At 54.9% G+C, this 23,420-nt stretch overlaps 1 protein-coding gene across 2 annotated transcripts in view; it reads left to right on the forward strand.

The window, feature by feature from the left end:
* The first annotated feature begins 9,373 nt into the window (after nt 1–9,373).
* Nucleotides 9,374–23,420, forward strand: part of MSI1 (musashi RNA binding protein 1) — a 64,923-nt gene continuing 50,876 nt past the window's right edge. For both annotated transcript variants that reach the window (XM_038763850.1, XM_038763851.1), the window contains exons 1-5: nt 9,374–9,432; nt 9,641–9,681; nt 11,691–11,772; nt 11,911–11,995; nt 19,869–19,910. In XM_038763850.1, coding sequence (XP_038619778.1) covers nt 9,374–9,432; nt 9,641–9,681; nt 11,691–11,772; nt 11,911–11,995; nt 19,869–19,910 — 309 coding nt within the window. The remainder of the gene's footprint in view (nt 9,433–9,640; nt 9,682–11,690; nt 11,773–11,910; nt 11,996–19,868; nt 19,911–23,420) is intronic.

Consider the following 23,420-nt stretch of genomic DNA (forward strand, 5'->3'; position numbering starts at 1 on the left):
GATGATGATGATAATAGGAGAATCCCGGATTTAAGCATCAACTGATACTAGGACTTGGATGCTCCAGCTAGAAAATTTCTCAGGGAGACATCTATAAGTACCAGCATATTGTGAGGGAGTGAGATGGCTACCAACTTTACCCCAAGGGAGGAACCAATAGACAGTATGCCATGTACCTTCCCCAGTGCTTAGAACAGTGTTTGACGTCTAATAAACAATTAAAAAATACAATAAAAAGCGCTATGTATATATGTTTGTACAGATTTATTACTCTATTCATTTTACTTGTACATATTTACGATTCTATTTGTTTTGTTGATGATGTGCATAGAGCTTTAATTCTATTTGTTCTGACAATTTTGACACCTGTCTACATGTTTTGTTTTGTTCATTCATTCACTCAATCGTATTTATTGAGCGCTTACTGTGTGCAGAGCACTGGACTAAGCGCTTGGGAAGTACAAGTTGGCAACATCTAGAGACGGCCCCTACCCAACAGTGGGCTCACAGTCTAGAAGGGGGAGACGGACAACAGAACAAAACATGTACGTATTACTTGTACGTATTTATTCTATTTATTTCATTTTGTTAATATGTTTGGTTTTGTTCTCTGTCTCCCCCTTCTAGACTGTGAGCCCACTGTTGGGTAGGGACCGTCTCTAGATGTTGCCAACTTGGACTTCCCAAGCGCTTAGTACAGTGCTGTGCACATAATAAGCACTCAATAAATACGATTGAATGAACGAATGAATGAATGAAGCCCAGGCTCTTTCCACATGATGTGCATATATGCCCCTTCTAGATTGTAAGCCCACTGTCGGGTAGGGACCGTCTCTAGGTGTTGCCAACTTGTACTTCCCAAGCGCTTAGTCCAGTGCTCTGCACACAGTAAGCGCTCAATAAATACGATTGAATGAATTGAATGAATGAATAGAAGGTAACGGGGGCTAGGGCCGAGGGGCGGCTTCTGGAGGAGCTTCCTCACCACAGGGGCCAGAGAAGGAGGGGGAGGGCGTTACTTGTCAGCTGTGTGACCTTGGGCAAGTCACTTAACTTCTCTGGGCCTCAGTTCCCTCATCTGGAAAATGGGGATTAAAACTGTGAGCCCCCCGGGGGACAACCTGATGACCTTATCATCTCCTCAGCACTTAGAACAGTGCTTTGCACATAGTAAGTGCTTAATAAATGCCATCATTATTATCATTATTATTATTATTATTAAATGGGGGCTGAGTGTGTGAAGGCCTCTTGGAAGAGGTGGGCCTTCAGTAGGGCTTTGAACCTGTGGCAGCTGATCATCATCATCATCATCATCAATCATATTTATTGAGCGCTTACTGTGTGCAGAGCACTGTACTAAGCGCTTGGGAAGTACAAATTGGCAACACATACAGAAAGTCCCTACCCAACAGTGGGCTCACAGTCTAAAAGACTGATGGAGTGGCTGATGGAGTGGTTCTTACCCCAGGCCCGGGGGGCAAATCGTGGTGGTGGTAGGGTTTGGGGGGGGGGGGGGTCCTCATCCAGGCCTGGTGGCAGGTGGAGTGGGGGGCTTCTCCAAAAACTGAGGTCCCAAGGGTCGGGGGGAAGGGGGGCTTCTCCATCCCCAGGGCCCAGGGGTCAGTTAGGGCAGGGGGGCTTCTCCATCCCCGGTGCCCAGGGGTCAGCGGGGGGCAGGGGGCCTCTCCATTTACTGGTGCCCAGGGGTCAGCGGGGGGCAGAGGGGCTTCTCCATCTCTGCGGTCTAGGGGTCAGCGAGCCTTCTCCATCTCTGCGGTCAGCGGGGTCAGCAGGCCTTCTCCATTTCTGGTGCCCAGGGGTCAGCTGGGGCAGAGGGGCTTCTCCATTTCTGGTGCCCAGGGGTCAGCGGGGGGCAGAGGGGCTTCTCCATTTCTGGTGCCCAGGGGTCGGGGGCAGAGGGGCTTCTCCATCCTCGGGGGCCCAAGGGTAAGTGGGGGGCAGAGGGGCTTCTCCATCTCTGCGGTCCAGGGGTCAGCGGGGGCAGAGGGGCTTCTCCATTTCTGGTGCCCAGGGGTCAGCGGGGGGGCAAAGGGGTTTCCTCCATCTCTGCGGTCCAGGGGTCAGCAGGGGCAGAGGGGCTCCTCCAACCCCGGTGCCCAAGGGTCAGTGGGGGCAGGGGGGCTTCTCCATCCTTGGGGGCCCAGGGGTCGGGGGCAGAGGGGCTTTTTTTATAATGGCATTTATTAAGCACTTATGATGTGCAAAGCACTGCTCTAAGAGCTGGGGAGGTTGCAAGGTGATCAGGTTGTACCACGGGGGGCTCACAGTCTTCATCCCCATATTAATAATAATGGCATTTATTAAGCGCTTACTATGTGCAAAGCACTGCTCTAAGCGCTGGGGAGGTTGCAAGGTGATCAGGTTGTACCACGGGGGGCTCCCAGTCTTCATCCCCATATTAATAATAATGGCATTTATTAAGCGCTTACTATGTGCAAGGCACTGCTCTAAGCGCTGGGGAGGTTGCAAGGTGATCAGGTTGTACCACGGGGGGCTCCCAGTCTTCATCCCCATATTAATAATAATGGCATTTATTAAGCGCTTACTATGTGCAAGGCACTGCTCTAAGCGCTGGGGAGGTTGCAAGGTGATCAGGTTGTACCACGAGGGGCTCACAGTCTTCATCCCCCTTCTGCAGATGAGGTAACTGAGGCCCAGAGAAGTGAAGTGACTTGCCCAAAGTCACACAGCTGACAACTGGACGAGCCGGGATTTGAACCCATGACCTCTGACTCCAAATAATAATAATAATAATGATGGCATTTGTTAAGCGCTTACTATGTGCAAAGCACTGTTCTGGGGAGGTTACAAGGTGATCAGGTTGTCCCATGGGGGGCCTCACAGTTTTAATCCCCCTTTTACAGATGAGGTAACTGAGGCACAGAGAAGAGAAGTGACTTGCCCAAAGTCACCGAGCTGACAATTGGTGGAGGCAGGATTCGAACCCATGACCTCTGACTTCAAAGCCCGGGCTCTTTCCACTGAGCCACGCTGCTTCTCCATCCCTGGTGCCCAGGGGTCGGGGGCAGAGGGGCTTCTCCATCCTCGGGGGCCCAGGGGTCGGGGGCACAGGGGCTTTTTTTTTTTTTACAATGGCATTTATTAAGCACTTACTACGTGCAAAGCATTGTTCTAAGCGCTGGGGAAGTTCCAAGGTGATCAGGTTGTCCCAAGGGGGGCTCACAGTCTTCATCCCCATTTGACAGGTGAGGGTAACTGAGGCCCAGAGAAATGAAGTGACTTGCCCCAGGTCACCCAGCAGACATGTGGCAGAGCCGGGATTAGAACCCATGACCTCTGACTCCCAAGCCCGGGCTCTATCCACTGAGCCACGCTGCTTCTCATTCATTCTCATTCATATTCATTCATTCAATCGTGTTTATTGAGCGCTTACTATGTGCCAAGCACCGTTCTAAGCGCTGGGGGAGATACAAGGTGATCAGGTTGTCCCACGTGGGGCTCCCAGTCTTCATCCCCATTTGACAGATGAGGGAACTGAGGCCCAGAGAAGTGAAGTGACTGGCCCAAAGTCACCCAGCTCACAATTGGTGGTGTCGGGATTTGAACCCACGACCTCTGACTCCAAAGCCCGGGCTCTTTCCACTGAGCCACGCTGCTTCTCCATCCTCGGGGGCCCAGGGGTCAGCAGGGGGTCAGCGGGGGTGAGGGCTTAGCGCTTAGTACAGTGCTCTGCACACAGTAAGCACTCAATCAATACGATTGATTGATTGAGGGGGGAGGCTGGGGTCTGTCTGTCTGTCTGCGTGTGTGTGTCTGTGTGTCTGTGTGTATCTGGGTGTCTGTGTGTGTGTGTGTGTGTCTATGTCTGTGTGTCTCTGTGGGGGGGGGATGTGTTGTGTGTCTGAGTGTCTGTCTGTGTGGATCTGGGTGTCTATCTGTCCGTGTGGATCTTGGTGTCTGAGTGTGTGTCTGTGTGCTTGTGTGTCTGTGTCTGAGTGTGTGTGTGTATCTGTGTCTGAGTGTGTGTGTGTCTGTGTGTATCTGGGTGTCTGTGTGCGTTTGTGTCTGTTTGCGTGTCTCTGTATGTGTGTCTGAGTGTATCTGGGTGTCCAAGTGTGTCCTTGTGTGCCTGTGTGTATCCGTGTGTCTGTGTGTTTGGTTGTGTGTCTGTGTGTGTGTTTGTGTGTCTGTGTCTGAGTGTGTGTGTATCTGTGTCTGAGTGTGTGTGTCTGTGTGTATCTGGGTGTCTGTGTGTGTTTGTGTCTGTGTGTCTCTGTGTGTGTGTCTGAGTGTATCTGGGTGTCTGAATGTGTCTATGTGTGTCTGTGTGTATCCGTGCGTCCGTGTGTGTGGTTGTATGTCTGTGTGTATATCTGGGTGTCTGAGTGTGTGTCTGTGTGTGTGTCTGAGTGTCTGTCTGTCTGTTTGTATCTGGGTGTCTGTCTGTGTGTATCTGGGTGTCTGAGTGTGTGTCTGTGTGTGTGTGTTTGTGTCTGGGTCTGTGTGTATGTCTATGTGTATCTGTGTGTCTGTGTGCGTTTGTGTGTCTCTGTGTGTGTGTCTGAGTGTATCTGGGTGTCTGACTGTGTGTGTGTGAGTGTGTGTCTGTGTGTATCTGGGTGTCTGAGTGTTTCTGTGTCTGTGTGTCTGTGTGTTTGTATCTGGGTGTCTCTGGGTGTGTGTGTTTGTGTGTCTGAGTGTGTGTCTGGGTGTCTGAGTGTGTCTGTGTGTGTGTGTCTGTGTGTATCTTCTAGACCGTGAGCCCACTGTTGGGTAGGGACCGTCTCTCGATGTCGCCAGCTTGTACTTCCCAAGCGCTTAGTCCAGTGCTCTGCACACAGTAAGCGCTCAACAAATACAATTGAATGAATGAATGAATCTGGATGTCTGAGTGTGTGTCTCTGTGTGTGTCTGTGTGTTTTTGGGTGCCACTGTGTGTGTGTCTGAGTGTGTGTCTCTGTTTGTGTGTCTGTGTGTTGCCTGTGTGTCTCTAAGTGTGTCTGTGTGTATCTGTGTGTGTATTTGGGTGTCTGAGTGTGTGTCTGCCTGTGTTTGTGTGTATCTGGGTGTCTGAGTGTGTGTCTCTGTGGGTGTCTGTGGGTGTCTTCTAGACTGTGAGCCCGGTGTTGGGTAGGGACTGTCTCTATCTGTTGCCGACTTGTACTTCCCAAGCGCTTAGTACAGTGCCCTGCACACAGTAAGCGCTCAATAAACACTACTGAATGAATGAATGAATCTGGATGCCTGAGTGTGTGTCTGTGTGTATTTGGGTGCCTCTGTGTGTGTCTGAGTGTGTGTCTCTGAGTGTGTCTCCGTGTGTGTGTGTGTCTATCTGTGTTTGTGTGTATCTGGGTGTCTGTGTGTGTGTGTCTGTGTGTATCTGGGTGTCTGAGTGTGTGTCTCTGTGTGTGTCTGTGGGTGTCTGTGTGTGTCTTCTAGCCTGTGAGCCCGCTGTCGGGTAGGGACGGACTCTTTACGTCGCCGACTTGGGCCTTCCCAAGCGCTTAGTCCAGTGCTCTGCACACAGTAAGCGCTCCATAAATACGATGGAATGAATGAATCTGGATGTCTGAGTGTGTGTCTCTGTGTTTGTGTGTCTGTGTGTTGTCTGTGTGTATCTGAGTCTGTCTGTGTGTGTGTCTGTGTGTATTCATTCAACCGTATTTATTGAGCGCTTACTGTGTGCAGAGCACTGGACTAAGCGCTAAGTGTATCTGGGTGTCTGAGTGTGTGTCTGTGGCTGTCTGTGTGTGTGTGTGTGTGTGTGTGTGTGTATCTTCTCGACTGTGAGCCCGCTGTCGGGTCCGGACCGACTCTTTACGTCGCCGACTTGGGCCTTCCCAAGCGCTTAGTCCAGTGCTCTGCACACAGTAAGCGCTCGATAAATACGACGGAATGAATGAATCTGGATGTCTGAGTGTGTGTCTGAGTGTGTGTCTCTGTGTTTGTGTGTCTGTGTGTTGTCTGTGTGTATCTGAGTCTGTGTGTGTGTGTGTGTCTGTCTGTGTTTGTGTGTATTCATTCAACCGTATTTATTGAGCGCTTACTGTGTGCAGAGCACTGGACTAAGCGCTTAGTGTATCTGGGTGTCTGAGTGTGTGTCTGTGGGTGTCTCTGTGTGTGTGTGTGTGTATCTGTGTGTATCTTCTCGACTGTGAGCCCGCTGTCAGGTCGGGACTGTCTCTAAGCGTCGCCAACTTGTCCTTCCCAAGCGCTTAGTCCAGTGCTCTGCACACAGTAAGCGCTCAATAAATACGATCAAATGAATGAATCTGGATGTCTGAGTGTGTGTCTCTGTGTTGTGTGTATCTGAGAGTGTCTCTGTGTGTGTGTGTGTGTCTGTGTGTATCTGAGAGTGTCTCTGTGTGTGAGTCTGTGTCTGTGCGCATCTGGGTGTCTAAGTGCATGTCTGCCTGTGTCTGTGTGTATCTGGGTGTCTGAGTGTGTGTCTCTGTGTGTGTGTCTGAGTGTGTGTGTGTATATATCTGTGTGTATCCTCTCGACTGTGAGCCCGCTGTCGGGTCGGGACCGTCTCTTCACGTCGCCAACTTGTCCTTCCCAAGCGCTTAGCCCAGTGCTCCGCACACAGTCAGCGCTCAATAAATACGATGGAATGAATGAACCTGGATGTCTGAGGGCGTGTGTGTGTGTGTCTCTGTGTTGTCTGTGTGTATCTGAGAGTGTCTCTGTATGTGTGTCTGCCTGTGTTTGTGTGTATCTGGGTGTCTGTGTGTGTGTGTCTCTGTGTGTGTCTGAGTGTGTGTGTGTGTGTGTATCCCCTCGACTGTGAGCCCGCTGTCGGGTAGGGCCCGTCTCTATACGTCGCCCAACTTGTCCTTCCCAAGCGCTTAGCCCAGTGCTCTGCACACAGGAAGCGCTCAATAAATACGATGGAATGAATGAACCTGGATGTCTGAGTGTGTGTGTGTGTGTGTGTGTGTCTGAGTGTGTGCCTGTGTTGTCTGTGTGTCTCTGAGAGTGTCTCTGTGTGTGTCTGTCTGCCTGTGTTTGTGTGCATCTGGGTGTCTGTGTGTGTGTCTCTGTGTGTGTCTGAGTGTGTGTGTGTATCAGTGTGTATCTCCTCGACTGTGAGCCCGCTGTCGGGTAGGGCCCGTCTCTCTATGTTGCCAACTTCTCCTTCCCAAGCGCTTAGCCCAGTGCTCCGCACACAGTGAGCGCTCAGTAAATACGATGGAATGAATGAACCTGGATGTCTGAGTGTGTGTGTGCCTGAGTGTATCTGAGTGTGTCTCTGTGTCTCTGTGTGTGTCTGAGTGTGTGTCTGTGTGTATCTGTGTGTATCCTCTCGACTGTGAGCCCGCTGTTGGGTAGGGCCCGTCTCTATACGTCACCAACTTGTCCTTCCCAAGTGCTTAGTCCAGTGCTCTGCACGCAGTAAGCGCTCAATAAATACGATCGAATGAATGAATCTGGATGTCTGAGTGTGTGTGTGTCTGAGTGTGTGTCTCTGTGTTGTGTGTATCTGAGAGTGTCTCTGTGTGTGTGTGTGTCTGTGTGTATCTGAGAGTGTCTGTGTGTGAGTCTGTGTCTGTGCGCATCTGGGTGTCTAAGTGCGTGTCTGCCTGTGTCTGTGTGTATCTGGGTGTCTCTGTGTGTGTCTGTGTGTGTGTGTGTGTCTGAGTGTGTGTGTGTATATCTGTGTGTATCCTCTCGACTGTGAGCCCGCTGTCGGGTCGGGACCGTCTCTTCACGTCGCCAACTTGTCCTTCCCAAGCGCTTAGCCCAGTGCTCCGCACACAGTCAGCGCTCAATAAAGTCGATGGAATGAATGAACCTGGATGTCTGAGGGGGTGTGTGTGTGTCTCTGTGGTGTCTGTGTGTATCTGAGAGTGTCTCTGTATGTGTGTCTGCCTGTGTTTGTGTGTATCTGGGTGTCTGTGTGTGTGTCTGAGTGTGTGTGTGTGTGTGTGTGTGTGTGTGTATCCCCTCGACTGTGAGCCCGCTGTCGGGTAGGGCCCGTCTCTATACGTCGCCCAACTTGTCCTTCCCAAGCGCTTAGCCCAGTGCTCTGCACACGGTAAGCGCTCACTAAATACGATGGAGTGAATGAACCTGGATGTCTGAGTGTGTGTGTGTGTGTGTGTGTCTGAGTGTGTCTGTGTTGTCTGTGTGTCTCTGAGAGTGTCTCTCTGTGTGTGTGTCTGTCTGCCCGTGTCTGTGTGTATCTGGGTGTCTGTGTGTGTGTCTCTGTGTGTGTGTCTGAGTGTGTGTGTGTGTGTGTGTGTATCTGTGTGTATCCTCTCCACTGCGAGCCCGCTGTCGGGTAGGGCCCGTCTCTAGATGTTGCCAACTTGTCCTTCCCAAGCGCTTAGTCCAGTGCGCCGCACGCAGTAGGCGCTCAATAAATACGATGGAATGAATGAACCTGGATGTCTGAGTGTGTGTGTGTGTGTCTGAGTGTGTGCCTGTGTTGTCTGTGTGTCTCTGAGAGTGTCTCTGTGTGTGTGTGTCTGTCTGCCCGTGTTTGTGTGTATCTGGGTGTCTGTGTGTGTGTCTCTGTGTGTGTGTGTGTGTATCTGTGTGTATCTCCTCGACTGCGAGCCCGCTGTCGGGTCGGGACCGTCTCTAAACGTCGCCAACTTGTCCTTCCCAAGCGCTTAGCCCAGTGCTCCGCGCATAGTGAGCGCTCAATAAAGACGATGGAATGAATGAACCTGGATGTCTGGGTGTGTGTGTGTGTGTCTCTGTGTTGTCTGTGTGTGTGTGTGTGTATCTGTGTGTATCCTCTCCACTGCGAGCCCGCTGTGGGGTAGGGCCCGTCTCTAAACGTCGCCAACTTGTCCTTCCCAAGCGCTTAGCCCAGTGCTGCGCACACAGTAAGCGCTCAAAAAAGACGATGGAATGACTGAACCTGGATGTCTGGGGGTGTGTGTGTGTGTCTCTCTGTGTGTGTGTGTGTGTGTGTGTGTCAGTGTGCGTGTGTCCCCCCCCCCCGCCGGGGGCCGGGCCGCCCTTCCCTCCCTCCCTCCCTCCGTCCCTCCGTCCCTCCGTCCCCCGGTGATCGGCGGGTCCGGCCCGTCCGTCCGTCCGTCCGTCCCTCCTCCCCTCCCTCTCCCTCTCCCTCCTCCTCCTCCCTCTCCCTCCCTCCTCCCCCCTCCGTCCTCCCCGCCCCCCCCGGGTGGGTGCCGGGGGCCCGGCAGCCCGATGGCCCGTCCCGGGCGGCCCCCAGCCGCGCTCCTCCTCATCGGGCCCTCCCTCTCCCTCCCTCCCTCTCCCTCCCTCTCCCTTTCCTCCTCCTCCTCTTCTTCCCGCTCCCGCTCCCGTTCCCGCCCCCTCCTCCTCCCTCCTCCCTCCTCCCCCCTCCCTCCTCCCGCTCCTCCTGCTCCAGCTCCTCCTCCGCCTGCTCCGCCTTCGCCTCCTTCTTCCTCCGATGGAGCCGGACGCGCCCCAGCCCGGACTGGCCGGCCCGGACTCCCCGCACGACCCCTGGTAGCCCCCCGGTAGCCCCCCCCCCCCCGGGGACACCCCCCCCGGGACCCCCCCCCCGCCCCGAGCCCCCCAGCATGGCCGACCCCCGGGGCCCGGACCACCCCCTCCCCCCCGGCCCGACCCCCGGGACCCCGGGGCCCCCGGCCCCCTCTCACGCCGCCTCTTTGTGTCCTTCCTCCTCCTCCTCCTCCTCCTCCTCCTCCCGCAGCAAGATGTTCATCGGGGGACTGAGCTGGCAGACCACGCAGGGTGAGCCCCCCCCCCCCGCCCCCGGGACCCCCCCTAACCGGTGTCCCCAAAGCTGGGGGGAGGGGGAAACAACAACCCCCTCTGCCCAAAGTCCCGTCCACCTCCCGGGACCCCCCCATCCCGGGACCCCCCAACCGGTGCCGAGGCCTTGTGAAGCAAGGACCGGTTGCCCCGGGTCTTGGGGGAGGGAGAAAGAAGAAGCCCCCTCCCCAAAGTCCCGGCCACCCCCTAGGACACCCCCCCCCCATCCCAGCCCCCCCCCAACCGATGCTGAGGCCTTTTGAAACAAGGACCGGTTGCCCCAAGTCTTGAGGGAGGGAGAAAGAAGGAACCCCCCCTCCCCAAAGTCCCATCCAGCTCCCGGGACCCCCCCATCCCAGGACCCCCCAACCGATGCTGAGGCCTTTTGAAGCAAGGACCGGTTTCCCCAAGTCTTGGGGGAGGGAGAAAGAAGGAACCCCCCTCCCCAAAGTCCCGTCCACCCCCTAGGACCCCCCACCCCATCCCAGGACCCCCCAACCGGTGCCGAGGCCTTTTGAAGCAAGGGCCGGTTGCCCCAAGTCTTGGGGGAGAGAGAAAGAAGGAACCCCCCTCCCCAGAGTCCCGTCCACCCCCTAGGACCCCCCCCATCCCAGGACCCCCCTCATCCCAGGACCCCTCAACCGGTGCCGAGGCCTATTGAAGCAAGTACTGGTTGCCCCAAGTCTTAAGGGAAGGAGAAAGAAGAACCCCCCCCGCCCAAAGTCCCGTCCACCCCTTAGGACCCCCCCTCCCATCTCATGACCCTTCAATCCCATCCACCCCCTAGGACCCCCCCCCCCCCATCTCAGGACCCCTCAACCGGCGCTGAGGCCTTTTGAAGCAAGGACCGGTTGCCCCAAGTCTTGGGGGAGGGAGAAAGAAGGAACCCCCTCTTCCCAAAGTCCCATCCACCCCCTAGGACCCCCCCATCTCAAGATCCCCCTCCCCCAACTAGTGCCGAAGCCTTTTGAAGCAAGGACCGGTTGCCCCAGGTCTTGGGGGAGGAAGAAAGAAGGGACCCCCTCCGCCCAAAGTCCCGTCCACCCCCTAGGACCCCCCCCATCCCAGGACCCCCCAACCGGTGCTGAGGCCTTTTGAAGCAAGGACCGGTTGCCCCAAGTCTAGGGGGAGGGAGAAAGAAGGAACCCCCTCTTCCCAAAGTCCCATCCACCCCCTAGGACCCCCCCCCACCTCAAGACCCCCCAACTAGTGCCGAGGCCTTTTGAAGCAAGGACCGGTTGCCCCAGGTCTTGGGGGTGGAAGAAAGAAGGAACCCCCTCTGCCCAAAGTCCTGTCCACCCCCTAGGACCCCCCCATCCCTGGACCCCCGCCATCCCAGTACCCCTCAACCGGTGCCAAGGCCTTTTGAAGCAAGGACCGGTTGCCCCAAGTCTTAGGGGAGGGAGAAAGAAGAACCCCCCCTGCCCAAAGTCCCGTCCACCCCCTAGGACCCCCCCCATCCCAGGACCCCCCAACCGGTGCTGAGGCTTTGTGAAGCAAGGACCGGTTCCCCCAAGTTTTGGAGGAGGGGGAAAGAAGGAACCCCTCTGGCCCAAAGTCCCCCCCCAGGATCCTCCAACCCAAGACCCCCCAACCAGTGCCGAGGCCTTTTGAAGCAAGGACCGGTTCCCTCAAGACTTGGGGGAGGGGGAAAGAAGGAGCCCCCTCCCTTCCCTCCCCCGGCCCGAGGGGTGCGGGACGAGTGGGGTGCGGGATGAGTGGACTTTGGGGTCGTCCGGGAGCGGAGCGTCCTCCGTGCGCAAACTCCACGCTCACACCTGCGACTCAAACTTTTGCGGCGCGACCAGGGAGGGGGCGACGGGGGTGGGGGCGTGAGGAGAAGGGAAATCGAGGCAAGGCCTCGGGGGGCTGCCCCGATAAGGGATCCCCTCCGTCCCCACCCCCACACGAGGGGTCCCCGGGAGGGAGGGCGGCGGGGGGGCCGGAGCGGGCGTGGGCCTCGTCCGACGCGGGCTGTGTGGTTGCAGAGGGATTGCGAGAGTATTTTGGCCAGTTCGGGGAGGTGAAGGAGTGTCTGGTGATGCGGGACCCACTGACCAAAAGATCCAGGTGAGACCCCCTCCCTCTTGTCCCGCCTCCGGACCCCCGCCCCGGACCCCCACCCCCGGAGTCACCCTAACACTAAACCGCCCGCTTCCTTCCTCTCCGACCGTCCCCGCTCGTCACCCGGCCCGGAACCGGACGCAGGGGCTTTGGCTTTGTCACTTTCATGGACCAGGCTGGGGTGGACAAAGTGCTGGCCCAATCCCGACACGAGCTGGACTCCAAAACGGTAAGTCCCCCGCCGCCGGGCCGCCAGCTTCAGGAGTGGACCGAAGCGGGCCACCTCCGCCCCCCCTCCCCTGCTTCATTCATTCATCGTTCGTTCATTCCATCGTATTTGTTGAGCGCTTCTTGTGTGCGGAGCACTGTTATGAGCGTTTGGAAAGTACAGTTGGGTCCGGGAGGGGGTCTGAGTCCTCCGTGTGTGTCTGTAGGTGTTGGGGTGGGCGGATGGGGAATCCACAGGCCGGCGAGGGTTTCTTCGGTTGGGTCAGTCCCGTCTCCTCCCTTGATGACCGGGTCCACGAGCGAGCGAACGTGTGTCCCCCGGTCACAGACACCCCCCTTGGGCTGGCTCTGGGGGTCTGGGGCTCGGCGACCCCCCGGGGAATTGGCACCGAGAGGGTGTGGGAAGGGGGAGCCCTTGGGAGGCGGACGGGGGGAGCGGAGGGGAGCGTCTGAACCCTTCCCGGCCAAGGCCGGGTGAGTCAGAGCGGTAATAAGGCAGCCTTCTCTCTCCCCGCCATCCCTCGCCCCTACGATTCGGCCTCGGTGGGTGGCTCCTTCCGACCGGCACTTGTCCCAGACGCGGCTGCCCCCTTGAAAGCCGTCCGACCCTCGTCCGTCCCCCAGTTTGTCCGTTCGGCCCGTTTCCCCTTTGTTCGGCGGACCTCGGGGCTGCGGGATTGGGGGGAGGACAAGGATCCCAGGGGGATTTACGGGAAGGCCCGACGGCACCCGAACTGGGCTGGCTCGAGGTGAAGGGTTTGCCTGGGGTGGAGGGCAGTGAGGGGGCGGGAGGAAGAGGAGGACGAGGACGAGGAGAAGGCCTCAGCCTGGCAGTGGCAGGGCTTGGAGCGGGCAGCCTACGTGTTTGTTTTTCAAACTTCTAAGCTTTGCGAGCGTCCCGTTCACCCCGTGGCCTTGGGCCTGCGAGGGTGCAGGTTGGGGCTGCCGATCCCGTCCCCCTGGGACCCCCCAAATCCCCCCCAGAATCGGGGACACCCTTTCCGGGCCCAAACGGGCTCCGTCCGCCGTCGTCTGCGCGTGTCGGGGGAGGCCGTCCGAGGTCGGGGCGGGGGGCCTGCGATCGAACGGCCGGGAAACTCCCCCGAAGAGAAGCAGCAGGGCCTAGTGGAGCGGAGCCCTGGCCTGGGTGTCGGAAGAACCACTTGCCCGCCGCGCGACCTTGGCCGAGTCTCCTCGCTCCTCCGAGCCTCACTTTGCTCTCCTGTAAAACGAGGAGCGAGGCCGGGAGCCCCACGTGGGACGTGGACCGCGTCCGCGGTGCTTAGTACGGCGCCTGGCCCCTAGTGCGTGCTTAACGGATGCCGTAAGGAAACAACAAAGATCTCTGTCTCTTCCCCTTCTCCCTCGCCGTCCCCCCCTTCCGCCCCTGGATCTTAGGCAGGTCCACCCGGGCTCCTGTTTACCTGCAACAATAGCTAGTTGTGCAGAAGAATTTGCTAAATTACCGGCTGTCCCCGTCCAGCCGGGCACGCACGTTATCTCTGCCCAGTGGCTCCCGCACAGAGTAATGAGAAAATGAGGCCAGACCGCAACTTTGCTGGGGCTGAAAGCATCTTCTTGGCAGCCTCTGAATGACACCGGCTGGGAGCGGAGAGACAGTGGATTATTGTTTTTGCTGATTATCTGCCATCGGCCTCCTGCTCTCCTGCCGTCCCCTGTCCTCGGAATTCACTGAAGATTTCGGGCCTAGCCAGGAAGGGGGGAAGGGGAGGGATGGGACGAAGGAGGAAGAGGGAAGTAGGAGGAGGGCGACGGGATGGGGGCCGGGAGGCGGTTGCCCCTGGGAGACCCGGGGAAGACGACGAGGTGCCTCTCGTCGGACCCGAAGGAGGCTCCCCCCGACTCCCTCCGCCTTCCCCACCGGGGAGAGAGTCCAGGGTGGAGTTTATTTTGAGTTCCGACTTCGGCCTTTTATTTATTTACCGATTGAGTTTATTTACGTGGCCGGTTGTGAGTCAGAGTGGAAGTGAGGTGTCTGCCTCTTATTTGTGGGTCTGCATCTGGGATTGTGAGTTTGGGGAGGTGGGGGGGTATGCGTGGTGTGTGGGGGTGTGGGTCTTGTTCCTGGGGAACTAACTAGAGCCAGAATGGAGGTGAAGTTTCTGTGGTTTTTTTGTGGGGCTGTATCCTGGGATTATGAGGGGGGTTTTTTTGGGTGGGTGTGATGTGTCTTTGTGTGTTTATTTGTGTATCTTCTTGTTCCTGAGATGTTGGCTGAATCCGAACGGAGGTGAAGTTTCTGCGCCTTGTTTGTGGGGCTGTATCCTGGGATTATGAGGGGGTGTTTTGGGGTGGGTGTGATGTGTCTGTGTGTGTGTCTGTGTATTTGTGTGTCTTCTTGGTCCTGAGATGTTGGCTGAATCCGAACGGAGGTGAAGTTTCTGCGTCTTGTTTGTGGGGCTGTATCCTGGGATTATGAGGGGGTGTTTTGGGGTGGGTGTGATGTGTCTGTGTGTGTATGTATTTGTGTGTCTTCTTGTTCCTGAGATGTTGGCTGAATCCGGAGGTGAAGTTTCTGTGTCTTGTTTGTGGGGCTGTAGCCTGGGATTATGAGGGGGTGTTTTGGGGTGGGTGTGATGTGTCTGTGTGTGTGTGTATTTGTGTGTCTTCTTGTTCCTGAGATGTTGGCTGAATCCGGAGGTGAAGTTTCTGTGTCTTGTTTGTGGGGCTGTATCCTGGGATTATGAGGGGGTGTTTTTGGGTGGGTGTGATGTGTCTGTGTGTGTATGTATTTGTGTGTCTTCTTGTTCTGGAGATGTTGGCTGAATCCGAACGGAGGTGAAGTTTCCGTGTCCTGGGATTATGAGGGGATGTTTTGGGGTGGGTGTGATGTGTCTGTGTTTGTGTGTGTATTTGTGTATCTTCTTGTTCCTGAGATGTTGGCTGAATCCGAACGGAGGTGAAGTTTCTGCGTCCTGGGATTATGAGGGGGTGTTTTGGGGTGCGTGTGATGTGTGTGTGTGTGTGTGTGTGTGTGTGTGTATTTGTGTGTCTTCTTGTTCCTGAGATGTTGGCTGAATCCAGAGGTGAAGTTTCTGCGTCTTGTTTGTGGGGCTGTATCCTGGGATTATGAGGTTTTGGGGGTCTGGGCGTGTGAGTGCGTGTGTCTGTGTGTGAGTTTGTGCGAGAGAGAGTGTCTGCTTGTTCTTGAGATGCTCCTGAGCCGGGCAAGGAGCTTTCGGTTCTGCTTGACAAGTGGAAGGATGAGAGGAAAACAGAGATAAGTCAGTCCGGGGAGTGGAACAATACCGGGGAGGAGAGCCGGGCGGGCAGCTGTCATTTCCCCGGGGGACTGGTTGGGCTGTGGGCTAGTGGGAGAGAGGCCAGATGGGTTGGTTCAGCAGCTGCTTTTGGGGGGGATCGGCTGGGCCCCCTCTCTGAGTGATGGTTCCTCTGTGAGGGTCAGGAGTGGGCTGCTTCCCGCCCGGCAGATGGGAGGGGAGCGGAGCGGAGCCCACCCCCCGGGCCCCCAGCCCCGGCCCCAGTCGGGCGGCAGGAACTTTAGGAGGAGCAGGTGGCCGTGGAGGAGCAAGAGATTTCCCCCATCGTCGGACCGGGCCCCGCGGAAGGAAGGGTCAAACCTCAAAGGGTCCACCCTAGTCTCACAATCAATCAATCAATCGTATTTATTGAGCGCTTACTGAGTGCAGCGCTTGGGAAGTACAAGTTGGCAACATATAGAGACGGTCCCTACGCAACAGCGGGCTCACAGTCTAGAAGGGGGAGACAGAGAACAAAACATAGGAACCAAATAAATAGAATGAATATGTACAAATAAAATAGAGTACATTGGAGTGAGACGCTCTCCTCAGTCAGGAGCGTTGTTTGAGCGCCCACCGTGATGATGATGATGGTGTTTGTTAAGCGCTTACTGTGTGCAAAGCACCGTTCTAAGCGCTGGGGAGTTTACAAGATGATCAGGTTGTCCCCCACGGGGGTCACAGTTTTAATCCCCATTTTACAGATGAGGTCACTGAGGCCCAGAGAAGTGAAGTGGCTTGGCCAAAGTCACACAGCTGATAGTTGGTGGAGCCGGGATTCGAACCCATGACCCCAGGCCCCAAAGCCCGGGCTCTTTCCACTGAGCCACGCTGCTTCACCGTGTTGCCGAGCGCCCGGGAGGGTGGGGTGGAACCAGAAGACGCCATCCCTACTCTCGAGGAGTTGACGGCGTAGCCGGGGAGGGTGACGTGGAGGAGTCGGGGGTGCTTTCGGAGACTTCCGGTGATGAAGACGAGCGTCATCATCATCATCATCATCATCATCAATCGTATTTATTGAGCACTTACTATGTGCAGAGCACTGTACTAAGCGCTTGGGAAGTACAAATTGGCAACATATAGAGACAGTCCCTACCCAACAGTGGGCTCACAGTCTAAAAGGGGAGCGTCCTAGAGGTGCAGAGACGCCGGCCAAAATCAGACACATAAGGCTCTTGGTTTTCACCCGGGTGACTCTTCTAGTAGAGAAGCGGCGTGGCTCAGTGGAAAGAGCCCGGGCTTTGGAGTCAGAGGGCGTGGGTTCAAATCCCGACTCCGCCACTTGTCAGCTGGGTGACTCTGGGCAAGTCACTTCACTTCTCTGGGCCTCACTTCCCTCATCTGGAAAATGGGGATGAAGACTGGGAGCCCCCCGTGGGACAACCTGATCACCTTGTAACCTCCCCAGCGCTTAGAACAGTGCTTTGCACATAGTAAGCGCTTAATAAATGCCATCACTATTATTAGTAGTAGTAGTAGAGAAGCAGCGTGGCTCAGTGGAAGGAGCCCGGGCTTTGGAGTCAGAGGGTGTGGGTTCAAATGCCGACTCCGCCACTTGTCAGCTGGGTGACTCTGGGCAAGTCACTTCGCTTCTCTGGGCCTCAGTTCCCTCATCTGGAAAATGGGGACGAAGACTGTGAGCCCCCCATGGGACCTCATCACCTTGTAACCTCCGCGGCGCTTAGAACAGTGCTTTGCACATAGTAAGCACTTAATAAATGCCATCATTAGTAGTAGTAGTAGTAGAGAAGCAGCATGGCTCACTGGAAAGAGCCCGGGCTTTGGAGTCAGAGGTCGTGGGTTCAAATCCCGACTCCGCCGCTTGTCAGCTGGGTGACTCTGGGCAAGTCACTTCACTTCTCTGGGCCTCAGTTCCCTCATCTGGAAAATGGGGATGAAGACCGTGAGCCCCCCGTGGGACCACCTCGTCACCTTGTAACCTCCCCAGTGCTTAGAACAGTGCTTTGCACATAGTAAGCGTTTAATAAATGCTATCATTATTATTAGTAGTAGTAGTAGTAGGGGAATGTCCATTAGATCGTAAGCACCTCGAAGGCAGGACGCTGGGTAATTTCCACCCCCAACCAGGGCCCCAGGACTGTGCTCTGCACACACACAAAAAACTTAACCAATCAATATTATTGATGACATCGATGAGGGTGGGACCCCCGGGAGGCCAAGTCCGTGCAGAGCCAGAGCGAGAGACCCGTTAAGTCCTCGCCCTGTCAAGACCTAGCTTGTCAGCTGGGTGACTCTGGGCAAGTCACTTCACTTCTCTGGGCCTCGGTTCTCTCCTCTGGAAAATGGGGATGAAGGCTGCGAGCCCCCCGTGGGACAACCTGATCACCTTGGAACCTCCCCAGCGCTTAGAACAGTGCTTTGCACATAGTAAGCGCTTAATAAATGCCATCGTTATTATTATTAAGACCTGCCAAATAGCCGCCACCTCCTCCTGCCCCGGAGTTGTGTCGAGAATGAGCTTGAAGCGCAGTTATGTTTCGCTTGCTAAGGCCTAGGAGACCCTCCCACCCCGTGGAATGGAAGACTAGCTGGCAGGCCTCTTCATTTGCCCCGCGTTTTGGAGTTCAGACCCGCCATTTGACCCGCCTTCCCTCCCCGGAATCATTCCAGAATCCTGGAGTCGGAAGGGACCCCTTCCCGGCCTCTGGGACTGACACGGATTTCAGGCCAAAGGATCGTAGTGATTTGCAATGGTGATGGCATTTACTAAGCGCTTACTATGTGCAGAGCGCCCTTCTAAGCGCTGGGGAGGTTACAAGGCGATCAGGTTGTCCCACGGGGGGGCTCACAGTCTTCATCCCCATTTTACAGACGAGGTAACTGAGAAGGGAAGTGACTTGGCCAAAGTCACACAGCTGACAATTGGCGGAGCCGGGATTTGAACCCATAATAATAATGATAATGGCATTTAGGAGAAGCGGCGTGGCTCGGTGGAAGGAGCCCCGGGCTTTGGAGTCAGAGGTCAGGGGTTCAAATCCCGGCTCCGCCAACTGTCGGCTGTGTGACTTTGGGCAAGTCACTCAACTTCTCTGGGCCTCAGATCCCCCATCTTCCAGATGAGGGTGAAGACTGTGAGCCCCATGTGGGACAACCTGATCACCTTGTAACCTCCCCAGCGCTTAGAACAGTGCTTTGCACATAGTAGGCGCTTAATAAATGCCATTATTATTATTATTATTTATTAAGTGCTTACTATGTGCAAAGTGCCATTCTAAGTGCTGGGGAGGTTACAAGGTGATCAGGTTGTCCCACGGGGGGCTCACAGTCTTAATCCCCATTTACAGATGAGGGAACTGAGGCCCAGAGAAGTGGAGTGACTTGCCCAAAGTCACACAGCTGACAACTGGTGGAGCCGGGATTTGAACCCATGACCTCTGACTCCAAAGCCCGGGCTCTTTCCACTGAGCCACGCTGCTTCTCTTTTGCATCATCATCATCATCATCATCAATTGTATTTATTGAGCGCTTACTATGTGCAGAGCACTGTACTAAGCGCTTGGGAAGTACAAATTGGCAACATATAGAGACAGTCCCTACCCAACAGTGGGCTCACAGTCTAAAAGGGGGAGACAGAGAACAAAACCAAACATACCAACAAAATAAAATAAATAGAATAGATATGTACAAGTAAAATAAATAAATAAATGAATAGAGTAATAAATATGTACAACCATATATACATATATACAGGTGCTGTGGGGAAGGGAAGGAGGTAAGATGGGGGGAAGGGAAGGAGGTAAGATGGGGGGATGGAGAGGGGGACGAGGGGGAGAGGAAGGAAGGCTTTTGCAAGGCTTCTGAGGGACGGGTCCATACCTGACGGGCTCCTCCCTTCGCCCGGAACACTATCCGGGGTTCTGGGGGACCGCCCGAGGTTTATGATGTGCATTTAGCTTTAATTCTATTTATTCTGACGCCTTGACACCCGTCCACATGTTTCGTTGTGTCGTCCATCTCCCCCTTCTAGACCGTGAGCCCGTTGGTGGGTAGGGACCGTCTCTAGATGTTGCCAACTTGTACTTCCCAAGCGCTTAGTCCAGTGCTCTGCACATAGTAAGCGCTCAATAAACACGATAGAATGAATGATTGTAACGGAGATTATAAGAAGCAGCGTGGGTCAATGGAAAGAGCCCGGGCTTGGGAGTCAGAGGTCATGGGTTCAAATCCCGGCTCCGCCAGTTGTCCGCTGTGTGACTTCGGGCGAGTCACTTCACTTCTCCGCGCCTCAGTTACCTTGCCTGTAAAATGGGGATGTGAGACGCAAGTGGTCCAATCTGATCACCTTGTATCCTCCCCAGCGCTTAGAACAGTGCTTTGCATGTAGTAAGCGCTTAACAAATGCCGTCGTTATTATTATTAACGTAGGGGAGTACGATCCAGTTAGAAGAATTGGAAGCTGGGATTTTCTTGGGGCTTCCAGAGGAGATCTCTCTGGTCTCCGTTGGGCTTCCTGGGCTGATGGGATGGAGAATGGGGGGGTTGGGGGGAAAATGTTGGATTAGGTGGTCCGCGGAGCCGAAATGCTTTCCCTAAAATGCATCCTCCTCCTCCTTCCCCGACCCGTTCTTTCAGATCGATCCCAAGGTGGCATTCCCGCGCCGAGCACAGCCCAAGGTAAGTCGGGTGGGCCTGGGAGAAGACTTGGGAGCCCTTGGGAATCTCTGGGATGCGGCCTCTCCCCGGCTTCGCCGCCCGCGAGTGCGGGGTAGCGGCGGTGGGCTCTCGGGGTGGGCTGGGGGCCGGCCGAGGGTCATCCTAGGGACTGTCTCTATATGTTGCCAATTTGTACTTCCCAAGCGCTTAGTACAGTGCTCTGCACATAGTAAGCGCTCAATAAATATGATTGATGATGATGATGATGATCCTGGAAGTTGGGATGGGAAGAGGACGTGGCCAGTCGATCCTGGATCACGGGGTACAGTGCCCAAGGCGGGCACGTTGGGGCCGGGGAGCTCACCACAGCCTCAGCTTTGGTTGCTGGAAATGGGAATTCTGGACCCGAGGTCGGTGCGGGGTTGCAGCGTGGCTCGGTGGAAAGAGCCCGGGCTCGGGAGTCAGAGGTCGTGGGTTCTAATCCCGGCTCTGCCGCTTGTCCGCTGGGTGACTTCGGGCAAGTCACTTCACTTCTCTGGGCCCCCGTTCCCTCATCTGGAAAATGGGGATGAAGACTGGGAGCCCCACGTGGGACAACCTGATCACCTTGTATCCCCCCCGCAGTGTTTAGAACAGTGCTTCGCACATAGTAAGCGCTTAATAAATGCCATTATTATTATCGTGATCTCCCAAGCGCTTAATGCAGTGCTTTGCACACAGTAAGCGCTAAATAAATACAATTGGATGAATTAGTTCAGCACAGTGCAGTGTTCTGCACATAGAACACACCCGATAAATAATAATAGTAATAAGTGAAGTGACTTGGCCAAAGTCACACAGCTGACAATTGGCGGAGCTGGGATTTGAACCCGTGACCCCTGACTCCAAAGCCCCGGCTCTTTCCGCCGAACCGCGCTGCTTCTCGATTCCACCGACTGATCGATCGGAGGCCTTGAAAGAGCTTAGCTGGCTTTGCAAAGCAAGGAGGTGTCAGCTTGCTGCCTTGGAGAAGCAGCGCGGCTCAGTGGAGAGAGCCCGGGCTTGGGAGTCAGAGGTTGTGGGTTCGAATCCTGGCTCCCCCGCCCATCTGCTGGGCGACCTCAGGCTGGTCACTTCACTTCTCTGAGCCTCAGTGACCTCATCTGTCATATGGGGATGAAGACTGGGAGCCCCCGCCGTGGGACAACGTGATCGCCTTGTATCTATCCTCCCCCAGTGCTTAGAACAGTGCTTCACCTGTAGTAAGCGCTTCACAAATGCCATTATTATTATTATTAATATTATTATTATCATATTTGACCTCTGAGGGCTGGGACCCAGGAAGCCTGGCGGCTTTTCTCCTCCCTTGGGACCCAGGAGTCCTGCCTTCCATCTCTCTCATCCGGGCTCCTTCACCACGGGGGTGAAGTCGCTGTGTCCCTATGGTCTCCGGCAAGGGAAATGAGGAAATTGAGGAATAGGGATGCGAGTGGGGGAAAGAAGAAGCCCCACCCTCTCGGGGAGCTCTCAGTTTTTCCAAAATGGGATGGGGGGTGTGATGCTATAGTCGCCAGCCACTCCCCCTCCACCCCAAAAATCCATTCAATCGTATTTCTTCTAGACTGTGAGCCCACCGTTGGGTAGGGACCGTCTCTATAGGTTGCCAAATTGTACTTCCCAAGCGCTTAGCGCAGCGCTCTGCATCCAGTAAGCGCTCAATAAATACGGTTGAATGAATGAATGGATTTCTTGAGCACTTACTGTGCGCAGAGCACTGTACTAAGTGCTTAATGTGCGGGACAACCTGGCCACCTTGTAACGTCCCCAGTGCTTAGAACAGTACTTTGCACATAGTAAGTGCTTAATAAATGCCATTATTATTATCTGTAAAATGGGGCTGAAGACCGTGAGTCCCCCGCGGGACAACCCGATCACCTTGTAACCTCCCCAGCGCTTAGAACAGTGCTTTGCACATAGTAAGCGCTTAATAAATGCCATTATTATTATCTGTAAAATGGGGCTGAAGACCGTGAGTCCCCCGCGGGACAACCCGATCACCTTGTAACCTCCCCAGCGCTTAGAACAGTGCTTTGCACATAGTAAGCGCTTAAGAAATGCCATTATTATTATCTGTAAAATGGGGATGAAGACCGTGAGTCCCCCGCGGGCCAACCCGATCACCTTGTAACCTCCCCAGCGCTTAGAACAGTGCTTTGCACATAGTAAGCGCTTAAGAAGTGCCATTATTATTATCTGTAAAATGGGGATGAAGACCGTGAGTCCCCCGCGGGACAACCCGATCACCTTGTAACCTCCCCAGCGCTTAGAACAGTGCTTTGCACATAGTAAGCGCTTAACAAATGCCATTATCATCATTATTAATGTGGACAAAAATGTCCATCCTCTCCGCGGGGAGAGGAGAAGGGAGAGGATTGCGAGAAGGAGGCCAGTCCGGGAGGGGAAGGGGAAGAGGAACTGAAAGCAATTAGCAAGCGGGTATCCCGAGGAAGGACATGGTCAGAATTGGGTTAATTCCATTAAGCGGTTTGGTGACAGAAGGTTCTTTAGTGTTGGGATGGGGGCTGGAACGGCTCCGGATTAGCCGCGCGCTCCGCTGGGTAATTCGAACCATGTGCTCCTTCCAGGCCACGGTGAGGGCCAGTGGGCTGCCCAGGTTGGGGAGAATCAATCAATCAATCAATCAATCGTATTTATTGAGCGCTTACTATGTGCAGAGCACTGTACTAAGCGCTTGGGAAGTACAAATTGGCAACACATGGAGACAGTCCCTACCCAACAGTGGGCTCGCAGTCTAAAAGGGGGAGACAGAGAACAGAACCAAACATACCAACAAAATAAAATAAATAGGAAAGAAATGTACAAGTAAAATGAATAAATAAATAAATAAATAGAGTAATAAATATGTACAACCATATATACATATATACAGGTGCTGTGGGGAAGGGAAGGAGGTAAGATGGGGGGATGGAGAGGGGGACGAGGGGGAGAGGAAGGAAGGGGCTCAGTCTGGGGAAGAAGATACTAACGGGGCGTTGGTGGTGGGCGGCTTTTGGCCTCTCCCGGCCCGGGGCGTCCCAGCCGCCCCCCGCCCCGGGGACCCCTCTCCAGAGGGCAGCCCGGGCAGTCGGACCGCTCAGGACGGAAAACGCTCGTTCGTTCATTCATTTAATCGCATTTATAGAGCGCTTACTGTGTGCAAAGCACTGGATGTTCTCCCCCTCTCCATCCCCCACTCCATCTTACCTCCTTCCCTTCCCCACAGCACCTGTATATATGTCTGTATGTATTTATTACTCTATTTATTTTACTGGTACATATCTATTCTATTTTATTTTGTCAGTATGTTTGGTTTTGTTCTCTGTCTCCCCCTTTTAGACTGTGAGCCCACTGGTGGGGACTGTCTCTCTATGTTGCCAACTTGGACTTCCCAAGCGCTTAGTACAGTGCTCTGCACAAAGGAAGCGCTCAGTAAATACGATTGATTGATTGGTTGATTGATTGGACTAGGCGCTTGGAAAGTACAGTTTGGCA

The sequence above is a fragment of the Tachyglossus aculeatus genome, chromosome 21 (assembly GCF_015852505.1).
Source record: "Tachyglossus aculeatus isolate mTacAcu1 chromosome 21, mTacAcu1.pri, whole genome shotgun sequence".
Taxonomy (NCBI): domain Eukaryota; kingdom Metazoa; phylum Chordata; class Mammalia; order Monotremata; family Tachyglossidae; genus Tachyglossus; species Tachyglossus aculeatus.